Source organism: Orcinus orca, chromosome 16, assembly GCF_937001465.1.
Source record: "Orcinus orca chromosome 16, mOrcOrc1.1, whole genome shotgun sequence".
NCBI lineage: Eukaryota > Metazoa > Chordata > Mammalia > Artiodactyla > Delphinidae > Orcinus > Orcinus orca.
Genome location: NC_064574.1, coordinates 52,536,150 through 52,555,454, shown reverse-complemented (window position 1 = coordinate 52,555,454; position 19,305 = coordinate 52,536,150). Strand labels below are relative to the sequence as shown.

Genomic DNA, 19,305 nt, shown 5'->3' with positions numbered 1-19,305 from the left:
GGGATCTAACCCGTGTCCCCTGCATTGGCAGGTGGATTCTTTACCACTGTGCCACCAGGGAAGTTCCTCAATCATTTTTAAGGGTATCAAATACATTCATACTGTTGTGCAGCCATCACCATCATCCTCTCCAGAACTCTATTCATTTTGCAAAACTGAAACTCTGTCCCCATTAAATACTAACTTCTCAGTCCCCCTCCCTCAGCCCCTGGCACCTACCATGCTACTTTCTGTCTCTATGAATTTGACTACTCTAACTACCTGATGTCAGTGGAATCATACACTGTCTTTTTGTGACTGGCTTATTTTACTTAGCATGATGTCCTCAAGGTTCATCCACGTTGTAGCATGTGTCAGAATTTCCTTCCTTTCTAAGTCTGAATAATATTCCATTGCATGTATATACCATGTTTTGTTTATCCATTCATCCATCAATGGACACTTGGGTTGCTTCTACCTTCTGGCTATTGTGAATAATGCAGCAGGCATTTTTCATGGCTGTCAGCTTACCCCCAGGGGAAGGCAGTGACTTCTGCAAAAGGAATGGGCAGCTTCATAGTGGCCACAGTGGTGGCTGGGAGATCCAGGGGGTCTCCCCCTCCCTTCCCCTCCTCTGTTTCTCTCTCTGCTCTCCCCAAGCAACTCCCTGCCAGTCTCGATTAATTCAACTCAAGTACTCTATTCATTCTTTCCCTTCTTCCATTTTCCTTGTCTGCATAGGGCCTGAAATCTTCTCATGACCCCCTCAAGATTCGCTTGGATCCCTGGGCACTTTAAAAAGCCACAGTTCCTTGGGCTACCAGGGGACCCAATATCACAAAGATCTGTGGCTGAGGTTATGTCTCTGAAGGCCACAGACTGAGAGAGGACAGAAGGGTCCTAGTAGCCCCCACCCACCGCCATCCTTCACTGAAGCCTAGGTTTCCCTCCTCCCTTTGCCAAATACTATTTCCTCTTCCTGTAATAAGAGGGCTCCCCAAGCTAGATCTATTGCCCCATAGACCAATGTGTCAGCTCTTACAAAAGAGATGATTTCCTGAGTGGAGTGAACACCACATGAAATGTGAGGCTGAGACCCTTCAATTCAGCGGTATCCTGGGAACACTATACCTGGGACTAGCTCATGTGTCTGGAGTATCGTGAAGGAGGGAGTGATGTGGGGGTAAGGTTATGCAGGGTTTGGAGGCCGAGGCAGAAGGGGTTTGGAATTGATTATGTGCAGGGAAACCACTGGAGGACCCTGACTGAGGAGTGTGTATGATCAGCTGCTGTGCAGAGAATGGGGAGCCAGTTAGGAGGCTGATGGAGTCTTCCAGGTGAGAGAACTCCTGCTCTTCCATCCAAATCTGCCCACCTCTTTTACATTACTTAAGCCTGGAACTTGGGGATCATCCATACCACTTTCGACCTGCAAGTGTTCCCTGTCACACCCCCTCCCGTGGCCCCAGCTATGTCCAGGTCCCACTGGGGGACACTCTCCTGGCTCCTGTTCTTAGCAGATCCTGTCACAATCTCGAGTAACCCATTTGTGTGCAATTATTTGATCGTGGCAGCAAGTCTTCAGTGTGCCTCATAATCATCTAGGGGGCTGCCTGAGCCTCACTTCAGGCGGTGCCGGAGAATCTGCATTTTACGTGGTTTGGAACTCTGTGAGAAAGGAAGTTGATAGTCCGAATCTCCAACCAGACTCTTACCTCCAGGAAGGCGAGAGAATTGGAATGATGAATAAGCCCAGTCTTGCTGGTGGGAGTTGGCTCCCAAGTTTTGGTGTAGACAAGTCAAGCCTGAAATTCTCCTTTTTACTCTTTTTAGCTATTTGGCTTGTCTTGGTTTGGAGAGACTGACTTCCATTGGTCTGGACCGTTGGCCCGAGACTTATATAAAGACCCTGGAGATGTTAACTGCTTCTGCCCCGGCGTCGCCTTTTCACACGCTGCGAGGTGGATGTTAACATCTGCCCCATTTCTGGGATGCACAAACCGAGGACCAGCTGGCGACGGACAAGTGCCCCGGCGGCTCGGCGCACACGGCCGTCGCCCTTGACAACGCGGCACAAGGTCACGGAGGTCCCGCCCCCAGGCCCGGCTGCCCCCGCGCGGCCAGACCGCGCCCGGACCGCGCCCGAGCCCGAGCCACAGAGGGCCCCGCCCACCCGCCGGCGCAGGCAGCGGGCCGGGCAGCCGGGCGCGCGCTGTGACGTCACCACGCCGCGCCCGAATAAGGCCCCGCCCCGGCCTCGCCCCCGGCACGCTTGGCTTCTGTGGGCGCCGAGGGGGACACACATGGCTCGCGAGCTGCGGACGCTGCTGCTGTGGGGCTGCCGCCTGCGGGCCCCGGCGCTGGCGGTCGCCCGGGGAGGTGAGGGCGGCCGGGCAAGACGGGTGGAAAGCGAGTGGGGACGGGCACGCGCGGAGCCTTCGGGGTCCCGAGCCCCTTTTCTACGTGGGAGGCGCGGTGACGGCTCTTCCGTGCTCGGCTTGGGAGATTTTTGTGAGGTTTACGCGTCCAACGCGCTGCGAGCGGCGAACGCTGAGCCCTCGGTACGTTCTGGTGTCACCTGGCTCGGCTCCGCGCCAGGCTGCCGGGTTTCCCCGGAGGTGACGGGGTTGAGCCCGGGCCCGCGTGACTGCAGCAGAGGCTTCTCTCCAACGAGCTCCTCGGGCCGGGTTGAGGCGGAGGGGTCGCGGGCTCCTCGTTCCTGGAGCCGAAGGCACTTTCGGGAAGTTGAAATCGAAGGGCGCGTGTGCGCTGGGAAGGGGCTTCACCAGGGTGATTACTTAAGTCCCTTAGTTGTGTTTTTATTCTCCCCCCCCCCAAGTTGATTTATACACGAATAACGCATAAGCCACTTGGTCACTCGTTCATTCGACACACACCTGAGTGCCCACTCGGCCCGGCGCGCGGCAGCAAACCAGAGAACCGGCACGCTGGGCTCTCGTGCAGCCCGTGGACCCTGGGTTGTTGCCCGCCGTATCCCTAGGGCCTGGAATTGGTAGGTAGGTGCTCAAATCAGTGTTGAAAAAAAAAGAATGACCGCAGTCTCTGCTCTCACTCCCCACTCCGCAGTAACCACGGGTGAACGTCTTGGCGTTGCTTCCAGGCTCTGTACACTTAGTTACACACATATAAATACACACGTCTGTTTTTACGTAAAAAGGCCTAAACCGTATATACATTGTGCTACAGATTTTTTTTTTAAGCTCTAGAATGGCTTACATATGTTTTCCTGTCAGTATGCACGGGTTTACGGCTTTACAATGGACGCATAGTAGTATTCTGTGTTAGGACGTATCATCATTTACTTAACATTGCCCTATTAGTGGACGTAATAAAGGTTATTTCCAGATTTTTGGGGAGGAGGGGTCATTACAGTGCTGTATAGAATGGGCGAGTATTTAATCCTTGTGTCCATGTGTGGCATTTCTTTAGAATTACAGAGAGTTTTAGAATTGATGGTTCAGAGCCTGTGCGTATTTGAAATGTTAGCTGATATTGCCAAATTGCTGTACAAAAAGGCTTTATCAACTTATATTCTCATTAGCAGGGAATGGGAATTCTCACAGGGAATTCTCATTACCAGTGAGAATGTTTTCATTTGTTTAATGGCCATTTGTATATCTTCTGTGAATTTCCTCTTCATGTCTTTTACGGCTTTTTCTGTTACCTGAGTTTTAAATTTTGGTGTAGTCTCTTTTTAAACAATGATTTTTAAAAATATCATGCATTAGCAGATAAGACAACTGTAGGTTTTATTACCGTTTCTTGTATTCAACATCTTCCTTCCTTTTGGGATTTATTTCCTGTGTTAGCAGAGTATATATATACCCTTGTGTTTGTTTTGCAGAAAAAGTCAATGGGTTGTAAATTTTCTAAGCCCCACCGTGTTTAAAAAGATTTTTATTTTGACCTCATACTTGTAAAGTAGTTTGGCTGGGTGTTGCATTCCAGGTCAAAATAATTTTCCTTCAAAGATTGATATTGCTATGTTGTCTTCCAGCAACTTCGTTAAAGGTGAGCAGTCATATCAGTTTGATTCTTGTGTTTTTTTGTAGCCAACTTGTTTTTTTCCCTGCTCTCTGCAGGTTAAGATTCTTTTCCCATGTTCTGAGATGTTCTGACCATGTGTGTTTGTAATTCATTCTTTGTACCATTCTAATTTTCACGGTTGGCATTGCAAGAACGAGAGCATGCGGCAGCCACAGTAGGACTGTTTGGTGCTTAAGTTAACATCTTATGACTTTTCTGTTCTCTATAAGCTGGAGCCTTTGCTGGAATTTTCTGCCTTGGGGAGTTGTAAGGGGTGGGCAGTCTGCTCCAAAGAAAGTTCACAAGAGTGAGCTTTCTCTGTTCTAGGGCTAAATCATTGCAGGTTTGTGTCATCCTTCAAAACGAGCCCCACCTGAACCCTGTCAACTGCAAACACCCATTTAGTACTAATTATTTTGTTGATTTATTTTGCTTCCTCCCTCTGCTCTCAGTGTGGGGCCCATACTATTTAATTTCTGCCCTTCCACCTCTTGTGCTGCAACCTTCACAAGAATTCAGGCAAATTTCTGGTGTTCTTGGGCTGTTTTTGGGGATGAAAGGAGTAGCACTTGCTGGTCAGATTTCACTCTCTCAGTAAAGCAGCTGTGGGTGTTGCTAATTTAACATGAGGACAAAGGTTTCAATGGTTAACTGCTTAGACCCTGAATGGCAGTGCCGTCTATGTAAACCATGGTCCTGGGGCTTAGGGCTAGCGCCAGAGAAGCATGTGGACAGAGGAGGGATGTGTGGCCAGCTGTCCAGGAGGCAATGGGACACTTGGTTAGGATGAGGGGCCTGAGTTATCTGTGCTGTCTGCAAAAGATCAACCCAAATGTAATAGGTTAGTAAAGACCTTATTAGTTACTGGCTGAGTAATTGATCAGAACTAAGACAGAAGAAAGATCCCCAGGTGTTTTGCTCCCCTCTGGCATGCAGCTTCAAGGGAGGGAGGGAAAACGGCTGATGAGTAAACACTGAAGGAAAATGACAGTTCTCACTCCCAGATGTCAAATACCAGGTTGTAACAGGACAAAGGAGACTATTAAAGAGGCCAGTGGTGGTGTTTGCTTGTCTGTCTCAAACCAAAGTACTGACTCAGGATCAATGAAAATGTATCCACTTCACTCTCAAGTGAGATACTTTAAGTTGCCAGAGGATTTTCTTGGTTTGGGTTCTTGGTGCCTTCATTGCAGCAGCTAGAATTTTTCTTAAATACCATTCTGCTCAGCCTTAATACAGAACACTAGCCTTTTTTACTAGGAAACTGCTGTTTGCTTCGTCCACGTGGAGACTTACCTATAGTTCCATAGCTTTTAGTAAAGGTAAATTCCAGGATATTTCTGGAATGGCTGGTTATTTCTGCTAAAACCACTAGGAATTACAAATGATGAAAGTTGTAGCTTGGAGAACCAATGTCTACTTGGGGGCATTATTTCCATCTGCTTTTTGATGCCCAAAGTATAGGTAAATTGAATACAGGTGTAGCTGAGTCATGGATGTAACTAATTTTGAAAGAATGGCTGTTATTTAGCAGCTGTATAATCAAGAAATGTGATTAGAATATTAGAAATTAATTTTGAGATAGGCAAAATGAATGCCATATTTTAAAAGAAAAATCTATATAGCAATACCGTTAAGAACAAAATAGAAGGGTACAAGTCTTCCGAAAGGACCGGGACAGTGAGGGAACCGATGTGTGCTGTGAAGGAGTGAGCAAAGCACTGAAGTTCACATATACCGATATTCCAGCATTTTTAGGAAATGGAGTGCCTGGAAGGATTTTCCATGAAACTTACTTGCAAAGTAGTAAAACATTTCATTTCAACCATTATGATTAGAAGTCTTTCTAAAAGACTTAATCATCAGATGAAACATGACAGAACCTTTCTTTGATTTTTTTCAGGGTCATTATGAATGTTAACTTATGGTCTTCTGTTGTAATACACAGGCCTCTGCAGGACCACTAGGATGTGACGGCTCCTTTGTCTATAAAATGTCCCAAACTGAAACTGCATCCTGAGTATTTCTGTGTTTTTAGCCTCTATTACCCTCATTTTAACTTACCAGGCCTCTGACGCCAGGTTCCCTCCTCCTCTCTGTTTTCAGTTGAGGGTTGGGAAACTGGATCATAAAACTTGTTAGCAACTTTTTTTAAAGGAGAGGAGAATTCTGGATGGGGACAGAATATTCTTGTTTAACTGAAGCTCTGCATGTGGATTTTGTGTCCTGTATTTTGACTCTTCAGAGATGCCCCTCCCTTTTGGTTTTGCTGTGTTTCTCTGTATTCAGGGAGTTGATGTTTCTTGATAGAGTGTCAGTATTGCTTAGTAGAGAACGATTAAAACAGACTGTGAAGGCACTTCCCAGGTGGCACACTGATTAAGAATCCACCTACCAATGCAGGGCACACAGGTTCGAGCCGTGGTCTGGGAAGATCCCACATGCTGTGGAGCAACTAAGCCCATGTACCACAACTGCTGAGCCTGTGCTCTAGAGCCTGTGAGCCACAACTACTGAGCCCGCGAGCCGCAACTACTGAAACCCACGTGCCTAGAGCCCTTGCTCTGCAACAAGAGAAGCCACTGCAATGAGAAGCCCACGCACCGCAACGAAGAGTAGCCCCCGCTCGCCACAACTAGAGAAAGCCCTTGTGCAGCAACAAAGACCAAACAGCCAAAAGTAAATAAATTTTAAAAAAAACCCAAAACAGGCTGTGAAACACAGTAATGTTTAAGAAATAGTGAAAATGTTCAGGAATTCCAGAGGAACGCACGTAGAAAATTTTGAGGGAATACAGATCTTTTTTTTTTTTAATATTTATTTATTTGGCTGAGCCTGGTCTTCTTTGCGGCATGTGGGATCTTTAGTTGTGGCATGCGAACTCTTAGTTGTGGCATGTGGGATCTAGTTCCCTGACCAGGGATCAAACCCAGGCCCCCTGCATTGGGAGTGCAGAGTCTTAGCCACTGGACCACCAGGGAAGTCCCCAAATCTTTATTTGATATATAAATAGAAAGTGAAGAACTTTCTGTCTAGAATATTGATATACATAAATCTTACCTCAAATGATTACAGAACTTAAGAAACAAAATGTTTGGAGAAATTTCAGATGCGAATAGCTAACCTGTGGTATCTGGTGAAATTTGAGAGATAATGAAACCATCCGAGTTGACTTATACTGAAAAGCAGAGAATTTCATGCTTACAAGCATAAAACTATGGTAACATAGTTGGAGGTGTTCTGGAAAGAAAGCTAGAGGCTACATTCCAAAGGATGACGGTTTTTCCAGTATTGTATTTTCCCTTTTGGGGAGAGGCTTAATTCTCCTTTTCATTGATCTGAAAGTACCTTTACAGAATTTTAAACTTTATAAGTAAACTTATTAAAAATTTTACTTTTTATAGAACCTGAAGCTTTAACTTAGAAATGTTTAGGTTGATATTAGATGAGTGAATTTCAAGCATTTTTTGTCATGTACTCTGGTAAGAAATGCATTCACATTGTGACCTGCTATACACGTATGCATATACTGTACAAATATGTGTACATACTTAGCTGAAAGAGTTTTGTAAATACTTACATGTATTATGCTATGTGTTGGTTGTTTTTTTAAATATTTATTTATTTGGTTGCACCAGGTCTTAGTTGCGGCAGGTGGGCTTCTTAGTTGCGGCTCACGGGCTCCTTAGTTTTGACATGTGAACTCTTAGTTGCAGTATGCATGTGGGATTTAGTTCCCTGACCAGGGATTGAACCCTGGCCCTCTGCGTTGAGAACACGGAGTCTTAACCACTGTGCCACCAGGGAAGTCCCATGCTATGCATTCTTTTACTTTCCGTTTCATTAAAAAAAAAAAAAATTCTGACTTAGCTCACTGAATTGCTTAGTTCACTGAATTGCTTTCATAATCAGCAATCTTGACCTGCATTCTGAGAAACACTGTGTCCTGTGGCTGTACCTTCTGAGAAAATGACCATGTGTTTATCAAGGGCCTGCTCCAACTCTAGGGTGATCGTGGGAAAAATAAAGACATGAGATGGTCAAGGCCACTGGAGCTCCATAGTGTGGCAGCAGCAGTTCCTTAAACGAACATCTGCAGTGCCTGCTGTGGGATGAGACGGACAGGAGTCCTGGCCCTCTGTGGCTCTGATGTGGAGTGGAGTCTATGCAGACAAGTACGTGCTGTATGGATGTCGTGTGAAGAAACCAAAGCAGGAAGAGGATCGCAGTAGAAGTGGGGCGGTCAGGGGAGGCCTCACGTGCAGGGTGGCGTTTAAGCAAAGCCTGGAAGGAGGTGAAGGTGTCCGAGGCAGGACGTTTCAAGCAGAGGGAGTGGTAGGTGCCAGGGTCCTGAGGCAGGAATGGGCTGGCATATTGGAGGGACAGTAAGGAGGTGGGGGCCGCGCTGGGGACGCTCTTGAGTGGAGTCGGGTTAGAGTCGCGCTGCTTTCCTCTACGTGTGACTTCATGGGGAGATATGGGCAGCTGGTGATAAGATGGGGAGTTAGAGTTAAAGCTAACTTCATAGGAGTTTCCTGAGAAAAATTATTTCTACATTTTTATTAGTGAGAAGGTAGTGGTGTTTTCCCGAACAGACTGGTACAGTGAAAAAAACTTCTACCCTGTCTCAGCTCACTGCCCAGTGGCTCCAGAAAAAGCCTCTGCAGCGACGGGTGTCCACACCGTCCTTCCCTTGGGAATGAAGAAGGGCTACCCCGGTCATGGGCTGTGCGCAGTCTGCCCCTCACACTTTGCACATGCTGTATCTAGACACCCAGAGCCCTGGAGCCACAGTGTGGTGCCCCTTCCTTCACTTAACCTTCTCCTGAGGGACCTTTAGGTTGTTTGCAGTCTTCGTTCTTTTTAAAATCACAGGCAGTGCCACCAACAGTTTTTTACACCTTCACCAGTGCTAGCATAACTATTTTATAAATGTTTGTCAGTCTGACAGTGAAAATGCTATCTTGTTTTAAAATGCAATTCTTTAGCTATGAATGTGGTAATGCATCTTTTTCTATGATTCAAAGCCATTGATGTTTCTCTTTTTTGTGAAGTGCCATTTTCCTCTTGCACTGTTGGTCTTTTTCTTGTAGATCTGTGAGTGATCTTGCTGTATTAAGGAAACTAGCCTTCTGCCACATGTTTCAGACTTTTTTTAACTCTAGTGTGTTTGCCCATTGACTTTCATTTTTTTAAGTGTGGTTATTGCTCATTGTTTTATTTTTAAAAAAATAAATTTATTTTATTTTTGGCTGCATTGGGTCTTCGTTGCTGCGCGCGCGCTTTCTCTAGTTGCAGTAAGTGAGGGCTACTCTTCGTTGCGGTGTGTAGGCTTCTCATTGTGGTGGCTTCTCTTGTTGCGGAGCACGGGCTCTAGGCGTGCAGGCTTCAGTAGCTGTGACTCACGGGCTCTAGAGCGCAGGCTCAGTAGTGGCGCATAGGCTTAGTTGCTCCGTGGCATGTGGGATCTTCCCGGACCAGGGATCGAACCCATGTTCCCTGCATTGGCAGGCGGATTCTTAACCACTGCGCCACCAGGGAGGTCCTCTTGTTTTTATTTTTATTTTTTTTACCTCTTTATTTTGTTTTGTTTTGTTTGGCTATGCCCTGTGACATGTGGGTTCTTTTTGTTTTGTTTTTTTTGGCTGTCCCCTGTGACATGCGGGATCTTAGTTCCCCGACCAGGGATCAAACCTGTGCCCCCTGCAGTGGAAACATGGAGTCTTAACCACTGGACCACCAGGGAAATCCCTCATTGTCTTTATTTATTCATTAAATTTTTTTAATTTTAATTTTTTATTGAGATATAATTGGCATATAACATTATAATAGTTTTAGCTGGGCAACATAATGATTCAATATTTGTATATATTGCAAAATGATCACCACAGTAAGTTTAGTTAACATCCATCACATCACATAGTTACAATTTTTTTTTTTGTTTAAGGGTCTACTTTATTGTTTAAGGTCTACTTTATTGACTTTAAGGGTCTACTTTATTGACTTTATTGCAAAATGATCACCACAGTAAGTTTAGTTAACATCCATCACATCACATAGTTACAATTTTTTTTTTTGTTTAAGGGTCTACTTTATTGACTTTAATTTTTATGTGGTCCATAAATTTATGGTTCTTGGGCTATGGTGTCTTGTTTGGGCAGAGTTCCCTTTTAAGTCATTAAGGAAAAAGATCTCAAGTGATCAATGTTATTAGACGTTAGGTAGGGAAATGCACATCAAAACCATGATGAGATAGCACTTCACACCCACCAGGGTGGCTATAATAAAAAAAAACACAGGCAATAACAAACATCTGTGACGATGTGGAGAAACCTTCACCCACTGCTGGCAGGAATATAAAATGGTGCAGCACTTTGGAAAACAGTCTGGCAGTTCCTCAAATGGTACAGACTTTGATATAGACAAATGGCATAGACTTACCATTTGACCCAGCAATTCCACTCCTAGGTTTATGCCCAAGAGAATTTAAAACACAGAAACTTGTACAACAATGTTTATAGCAGCATTATTCGTAATATTAGCCAAAAAGCAGAAACAACCCAATTGTCCATCAACTGATAAGTGGATAATCATCATGTGGCCTATCCATATAATTGATGTTATTCAGCCATAACAAGGAATGAGGTATGTTATGTGCTACAATGTGGATGAACCTTGAAAACATTACGTTAAGTGAAAGAAGCCATAGACAAAAGGCCATGTGTAGTATGTCCAGAATAGGCAAATGTCCAGAATAGGCAAATCTGTAGAGACAGAAAGTGGTTACCAGGAGCTGGGGGCAGGAGGAATGGGGAGTGACTACTGATGGGTATGGAGTTTCTTTCTGGAGTGTTAAAAATATTCTCAATTAGATAATGAGGTTGGTTTTGTAAATACACTAAAAGCCATTGAATGGTACATTTTAACTGGGTGAATTATATCTCAAAGCTGTTTTTAAAATATCTCTTATAATTTCTTTTAGTACTTTTTTTTTTTTTTTTCGGTACGTGGGCCTCTCACTGTAGTGGCCTCTCCTGTCGCGAAGCACAGGCTCTGGACACGCAGGCTCAGCGGCCATGGCTCACGGGCCCAGCTGCTCCACGGCATGTGGGATCTTCCCGGACTGGGGCACGAACCCGTGTCCCCTGCATCGGCAGGCGGACTCTCAACCACTGCGCCACCCGGGAAGCCCAATATATATCTTTTTACCTCTAAAAAGGATCTAATTATCATTTCTGTTCTCCATCCTGACTTTTTATTTAACGATTCTCAAACTTATCTTCCATCTTAAATACCCATCACTCTCCCTCCCCAGATTTACAATGGCAAAGGACTCAGCTACTCCTCTTCTGAAGGGCTTCTGGGTCACTTTTAGTGTTCTGCAATATCTAGATTAATTATATAACTTTTATATGCACTGGGAAACCAAAAAATTTGTGTGACTTTATTATTGTGGTACTCGCTTTATTGTAGTGGTCTGGAACTGAACCTGCAATATCTCCAAGGTCTGCCTAGTGCTAAACTAGCCTTACATCCTTCAGATAAACCTGCTTGGTTGTGATGTAGTATCATTTTTATATATTAATGGATTTTACTTGCTAATATTTTATTAAGGACCTCCATGTCTGTGTCCATGATTGATATTGGTGTAGTATTTTTATTGTGTGTGCATGATGTCTTTGTCAGCTTTTGATGTTAGGGTTGTGCTGTCATCATAAAACTTGAATGGAAATAATTCCTTCTTTTGCTATTTTCTGAAACTGTGTAAGATTGATGTTACTTCTTCCTCATGTGATTGATAGAATTCAGTAGAAATTCTGGGCCTGGAATTTTATTTACAGAAATACTTTTGCAAATAAATTCAATTTCTTTATTACATATAAAGCAATTCAAAATTTCTGTTTCATTTGTCACTTTGGATAATTTTTCAAGGAATTTGTCTATTTCATATAAGTTGTCAAATTTCTTGGCATAAATTTGTTCATAATGTTTCCCTATTATTTATTTATTTTTGGCTGCGTTTGCTCTTTGTTGTGGCGCACAGCCTTTCTCTAGTTGCGGTGAGCGGAGGCCACTCTTCATTGCAGTGCATGGGCTTCTCAGTGTAGTGGCCTCTTGTTTCAGAGCACGGGCTGTAGACGCACGGGCTTCAGTAGTTGTGGCTCATGGGCTCAGTAGTTGTGGCTTGCGGGCTCTAGAGTGCAGGCTCAGTAGTTGTGGCACATGGGCTTAGTTGCTCTGCAGCATGTGGGATCTTCGCGGGCCAGGGATGGAACCCGTGTCCCCTGCATTAGCAGGCGGATTCTTAACCACTGTGCCACCAGGGAAGTCCTCTCTGGTAATACTTTTTATTTTGCAATGTACTTTGTCTGATCTAATTTGGTCCTACCAGCCTTTTTATGCTTACTTTTTACGTGGCATATCTTTTTCCATTCATTTACTTTCAGTGTATCTGTGCTTTTATATTTAAAGTGATTGTTTTGTAGACAGCATATAATTAGGTCTTGCTTTATCAATTCTGACAGTCTTTGCCTTTATAATCAAAGTGTTTAGTCCATTGACCTAAAATGTAATTATTGATGTAGTCAGATTTATCTCTACCATTATGTTATTTGTCCCCTCTCATTTTTTCCTGTCTTCTAGCTTTCTTGTATTCTTTTGGATCAAGTAAATATTTTTTAGAATTCCATTTTAGTTTACTAATGCTTTTTTAGCTATACCTCTTTGCATCATTTTTTATTGGTTACTCTGGAGAGTGTAATGTTCATCCTTAACTTTTCATAGTCTGTTTAGAATTACTATTGTAATATACCATATAAACTGTAAAAGCCTTGCAACTATATAGGTGCATTTATTCCCTCCACCCCATCCTTTATGTTACATTTGTCTTATGTATTGCCTGTACATACGTTGTAAACCCCACAAGATAATGTTTTAATTTTTGGTTTAAATTGCTGTATATATTTTAAGGAAATTAGAGAAAAATTCTTTTGTGTTTACATAGGTTATCATTTCTGATGCTCTGCATTCCTTTTTGAAGATCCAAGTTTCCATTTCATGTCATTTACTTTCAGCCTGAAGAACTGTAGCATTTCTTTTAGTGCAGGTCTGCTGTTTAATACTTAAACAGCATTAAGTACCATTGTCTTTCAGCCTCCATATTTCTGATGAAAAGTTAGCTGTCATTCAACTTACTGTTCCCTCATGTAATGTGTTGTTTTTCTCTGGTTGCTTCCAAGATTTTCTCTTTTTATTTGGTTTTCAGCAGTTTGATTATGATGTGCCTAGATGTTTTTCTTTGATATTACCTTGCTAGTGGTTCATCGAACTTTTGAATCTGTAAATATATGTCTTTGACCAGCTTTGGGGGAATTTTCCAGTTATTATTTCTTCAAATGTTTTTTCTGCCCTATTCTCTTTCTCTGCTCCTTCTGGGACTCCAGTTACATGTATGTTAAACTTATTTCTGTTGTCCCACATATATCTGAGACCCTGTTCTTTTTTTTTTTTTTTTTTTTTGCGGTACGCAGGCCTCTCACTGTTGTGGCCTCTCCCATTGTGGAGCACAGGCTCCGGACGCACAGGCTCAGCGGCCATGGCTCACGGGCCCAGCTGCTCCGCGGCATGTGGGATCCTCCCGGACTGGGGCACGAACCCGAGTCCCCTGCATCGGCAGTTAGACTCTTAACCACTACCTTTGCCACCAGGGAAGCCCTGTTCATTTGTTTTTAATCTGTTTCACATTGAATAATTTCTGTCAATTTATTTTGAAGTCCATAGACTCCTCTGTTGTCTCCATTTGGTTTTTAAGCCTTCTAGTTAATTTGTAAGTTTCAGACATTTTTTTTTTTTTTTTTTTACTTCTTTATTGGAGTATAATTGCTTTACAGTGGTGTGTTAGTTTCTGCTGTATAACAAAGTCAATCAGCTATATGTGTACATATACCCCAATATCTCCTCCCTCTTGCATCTTCCTCCTACTCTCCCTATCCCACCCCTCTAGGTGGACACAAAGCACCTAGCTGTTCTCCCTGTGCTATGCGGCTGCTTCCTGCTAGCTACGTATTTTATATTTGGTAGTGTATAATGTCCATGCCACTTTCTCACTCGTCCCAGCTTATCCTTCCCCCTCCCTGTTTCCTCAAGTCCATTCTCTAAGTCTGTGTCTTTATTCCTGTCCTGCCCATAGGTTCTTTGGAACCATTTTTTTTTCTTTTTTTTTTTAAGATTCCATATATATGAGTTAGCATACAATATTTGTTTTTCTCTTTCTGACTTACTTCACTCTGTATGACAGTCTCTAGGTCCATCCACCTCACTACAAATAACTCAGCTTCATTTCTTTTTATGGCTGAGTAATATTCCATTGTATATATGTGCCACATCTTCTTTATCCATTCATCTGTCAGTGGACACTTAGGTTGCTTCCATGTCCTGGCTATTGTAAATAGAGCTGCAATGAACATTGTGGTACATGACTCTTTTTGAATTATGGTTTTCTGAGGGTATATGCCCAGTACAGACATGGTATTTTCTGTATGTAGGATTTCCACTTGGTTCTTCTATTATAGTTTGTCTCTGAGATTTCTTATCTTTTATTTTGAGAATATTTTACTTTATGTCATATAGTATTGTTATAATGGCTGTTTTAAAGCCCTTGTCTTCTGATACCAACATCTGGATCTTCTTGGCACCAGTCTCCATTGACTGACACTTCTCTTTAGCAGGGGTTGCATTTTCCTGATTCTCTGTATATTGAGTAACTTTTTATTGCATCCTGGACATTGTGGATGTTGCCTTGTGGAATCTCTGGACTCTTGTTATATTCCTCTGACGAGTAGTTGTTGTTTTAAAGGTGGGTATTGACCTGGTTGGCCCGCCACTGCAAACACTTTCTCTTAGGCAGCAGCTTGACTTTTTTCCTTAACTGGGCTGCTTGCAGTTTGCCCCACATATGCATGGTTCAGGAGGTCAGCCAGAGACTTAGAAGAATTTATTCCCCAAATTGGGGGCTCCCTATCTCTGACTCGCCTTTCTGGGATTTCCTCCCTTCACTTTTCATATTCTGTGGTTTTCCAAATCTCTCCTCTGGTTCTTCAGGCCAGAAAAGTACACATTGTGTGTGTTTTCTCTTAGAGTTTTAGCCACCCCTCATTGAACCCACCGTCATTCTGTGCTGTTCCCTTCTTCCAAATATCTTCTCTCCAGAATCTGCTTGCTTTTGTTGGTTCTCCAGAGCCTTCAGGTAGTCTTTTTGTTGTTGTTCCTGTGTTCATGGTTGTTGTCAGGTTTGGTTGGTAGGATACACCTCAGCCATACAGGAAGTGGCACTTTGTGTAATAAAGACGAAAAGTGAAATTGCTGTTATCCATATCACACTTGAGAAAATGGGAGATTGTCCATTTGGAATATGTAATTCCAGAGAAACAATCAGCATATTTCTCATAGTTTAAAATAATGTGTCTGTATTTAAGGTACATAACTTAGGATGCCATTATGAAGCAAAACCATAGTAAGAACTATGGCTGATATATAAGAAAGATTTTTTTTTTTCCTTAAGAAAACAAAGCAAAAGAACATACCGGGCTTCCCTGGTGGCGCAGTGGTTGAGAGTCCGCCTGCCGATGCAGGGGACGCGGGTTCGTACCCCGGTCCGGGAGGATCCCACATGCCGCGGAGTGGCTGGGCCCGTGAGCCATGGCCACTGAGCCTGCGCGTCCGGAGCCTGTGCTCCGCAACGGGAGAGGCCACAAACAGTGAGAGGCCCGCATACCGCAAAAAAAAAAAAAAAAAAAAAAAAACAACATACCCATTGTGTTTTGACTCATGTGCCTGCCTTAGCAGGCCCCTGTTGGCAGTTGCATTTTTAATTTATGCTTACTAGTTAAAATGGCCTTGTGGATCACTACTGCCATCTGTTGGCTGATTGAATGGGGTTCTGATTGAGTATAGTGATGTTTATGCTGATAAAAAGTTTCATGATTGTAAAAAAAAAAAAGGCTGCTTCTGCATCAGATGCTTTGGCATACAGAGAAATATGTTTGTTCTTGCTTTCAGAGAATTTGATGCTAAGAAATATAAGCTTGTTCCTGCCCTACTTTGGTGAGATGTTATATATTAAGAAAAAGTTAATAGAAGAAATGCCACAAGCTGGCTTGTAATAGCAGTTTTAATTTAGTAGCATGGAAAACAAGTGCTCTGAATTCATAGTAGGGAGAGATTATTGTGTACTGTGGTGGGGGTGGGAAGGCCTGGTGGGAGAGCGGGCCTTATGCTGGATCCTGAAGCAGTTCAAATGGAAAGAAGTTGGAGGTAGAGGAAGCAGCATGAGCACTGGCAGGTGTGTGTGTTGTCAGATTCAAACTATCGGTGCTTCCCATTTTGTGACCCCAAACCACCAAACAGATTAATACTAAGACATTGTAGCTTGACACTGAGGTTTGTGGTTTTTCCTTTAGGGTGTAGGGGGAACATGAGGACCGATACTGTGCAGATAGTGTGTTTGTATCTGGTTTAGGCAGACTTACTGCACTATTGGCTTATTCTTTTTTTTTTTTTTTTTTCCGGTACACGGGCCTCTCACTGTTGTAGCCTCTCCCGTCGTGGAGCACAGGCTCCGGACGCGCAGGCTCAGCGGCCATGGCTCACGGGCCCAGCCGCTCCGCAGCATGTGGGATCTTCCTGGACCGGGGCACGAACCCGTGTCCCCTGCATCGGCAGGCAGACTCTCAACCACTGTGCCACCAGGGAAGCCCTGGTTTATTCTTAAAATTACTGTAGAAAGTTCAGTTAACCTGAAATCAAATCTGTTCTTGATAGCTGTTGATTAATATAATCTTGGAATATAATGGAAATTCTTAAAATTGTGGTTGAAAATATGGATTGCTTATTTTTTTCCCTTTTCCTAACTCTGAGGACTTATATTATTCCCATCATAAACAACATATTAAATCCTTTCAAAAGTATTGTGAGTATTAAGTGGCGAAAAAAGCAAAAGGAATAGGAAAAATAAGACATGGGAAAATTGTGTTTAACCTTGGAGCAAGGAAGTCCTTTACAAACAGAGGACTAATTTCCTTAATATATAAAGAGTTCTTACAAATCAATAAGAAAAAATTCTGTAGAAAATGATCAGAGGATATCAACAGTCCATTAACATAAAAGGAAATAGAAAATATTTTAAAATGTGGATAGATGCTCCATCTTGCTTATAATAAGAGAAATATAAATGAAAACTACAGTAAAATTTTTACCTAACTGATAAGCTAAGATCCAAAAGCTTTATAACATTACCATCTTAGCAAGAGTGTGGGGTGATACACACTCTCATAATATTACTGGTGGGAATGTAAACTGATAAGTTTCTGGAGGGTGAGTTGGCAGCATTGACCACAGTTTAAATTGGACATAACCTTGGACCTGATGATTCCACTTCTCGATGTGTACTCAAATGTATACTTGTGCATAAATGAAATGACACATGTATAGGAATATTCCTTAGAGTCTTATTTTTTATTTTGAAATATTTTTTACTTTACAGAGATGTTATAAAAATAGTACTCAGTCTTCCCTTCCCCTTTCCTTAATTTCCCCTAATATTACTATCTTTCGTGGCCATGGTATAATTATTGAAAACTGAAATAACAGTGACACAGTACTACTCAGTAATATGCCGGTCTTACCTGACTTTAGCTGGGTTTCCCATCCATGTCCTTTGCTGGACCAGGATCCTCCATCCTGTACTTGTGTCTCTTCAGTTTGTGTTCGTCTTTCAGCACCTTGACACTTTTGTGTATATATATTTGGGTTCGTCTGGTGTTTTCTTATGATTAGATCGAGATGTGGTTTTGGTGAGAACACAACAGAAAACAGGCTGTGCCCTCTCACCCCACCAGGAGTTGCAGGATATGGACACATCTCATTCCTGATGATGGTCACTGCAGTCACTTAGTTAAAGGTTATCTGCCACTTATTTCACCGTAAAGTACTGTTTCTCTCTTTGAAACCAAGAGGGGGGATTCTTTGAGATTCTGAAGATGTTCTGTTTCTGGTGAACATCAAATCAACAATCTGTACCTGTCACAGCTGTTACTGTGCTTGTCTGATGGTGATTGTCTATTTCCATCATTCCTTATACATTTACTAATTGTAATTCTACTATAAGGAAGAGGTCCTTTCTCCTCCATTTATTTATTATTTATGTAGGTGTGGACTTATATTTATTTTGTTCACCAGCTGACAGTCCCCCACTGTCATTATGTTGTTGCTCAGGTTGTCCTAGATTTTGCCACCGGGAGCGCCTTCCGCTCAGAGCCTGTGCCCTCTCAGCACGTCCCGTCATCTGTGAGTCCTTCACTTTCTAGCACCACAGGTATTCTGGGCTCATCTGGTGTGTTCTCCAGTGGTCTCGATTCCTTTTATTGGAGAATGGTATTTACAAACCAAAGATCTGGGTGCCAGGGAGGGTGACCACACACCCCAATTTGCCCAGGATGGAGGCATTTCCTGGGATGTGGGACTTTGGGGTGGCAGGTCCGAGATGGGTGCTCTCCCTGGTGCCAGGTGTGCTCACTGCTGCTTGGGTGTCCCCAGACACAGCCAGGAAGTATGCATGTGTGTGCACTGTCACCCACATGTATGCACCTTGGTGTTTATTTCTACACTGACACTGATGCCTCCATTTGCAGCACAGCAAGGTTCACCCTGGCCTCCCCCTGCCCTTTCCTGACTCCTTTCTCCTGACTTGAGTCACAATGTACTCACTTGCTTGAGCTTAGTATATACACAGAGCAGTTTGAGAATTGCTACCGCTTCTGCTACAGTAATAATATGCTGTCCTTTTTGAGCCCAGCTTTACAATATACAGTTGACCCTTGAACAGTTGACCTCTGAACTGTGAGGGTCCGCTTATTTGCAGATTTTTTTCACTAAGTAGGTACTGCAGTACTACACAATTTGCAGTTGGTTGGAATCCACGGATGTGGATATGCTTGTGTTGGAGGGCCAACTACAGAGTTATACTTGGATTTTCAACTTCATGGGGGGTGGGGTGGAGGGTTCTGTGCCCCAACACCCCCGTTGTTCAAGGGTCACCTGTGCAAAGTACTGGTTTTTTTCTGTTTCCCCAAATGCTGTTTTCTAAAGTCACTTAGGTTCTTTCAGGGCAGTTATGTTATTCATAGTATAGTTGTGCACATTTGTTACTGTTTGTATTTAGTTTTTTGTTCTCCACACACCCTGGTTGCTCTTAAGTATTTACTTTTTGGGTATGTGAAACAT

General features: G+C 43.1%; 1 protein-coding gene across 4 annotated transcripts in view; it reads left to right on the top strand.

The window, feature by feature from the left end:
- The first annotated feature begins 2,203 nt into the window (after nucleotides 1–2,203).
- Nucleotides 2,204–19,305, top strand: part of TRAP1 (TNF receptor associated protein 1) — a 45,037-nt gene continuing 27,935 nt past the window's right edge. For 3 of the 4 annotated variants that reach the window (XM_004270239.3, XM_049699536.1, XM_049699537.1), the window contains exon 1: nucleotides 2,204–2,358. In XM_004270239.3, the coding sequence (XP_004270287.1) occupies nucleotides 2,283–2,358 (76 nt within the window). In that variant the 5' untranslated portion in view covers nucleotides 2,204–2,282. Of the gene's footprint in view, nucleotides 2,359–2,393; nucleotides 2,541–19,305 lie in introns of those variants that run through there. The other variant, XM_033428933.2, reaches the window with a different exon arrangement.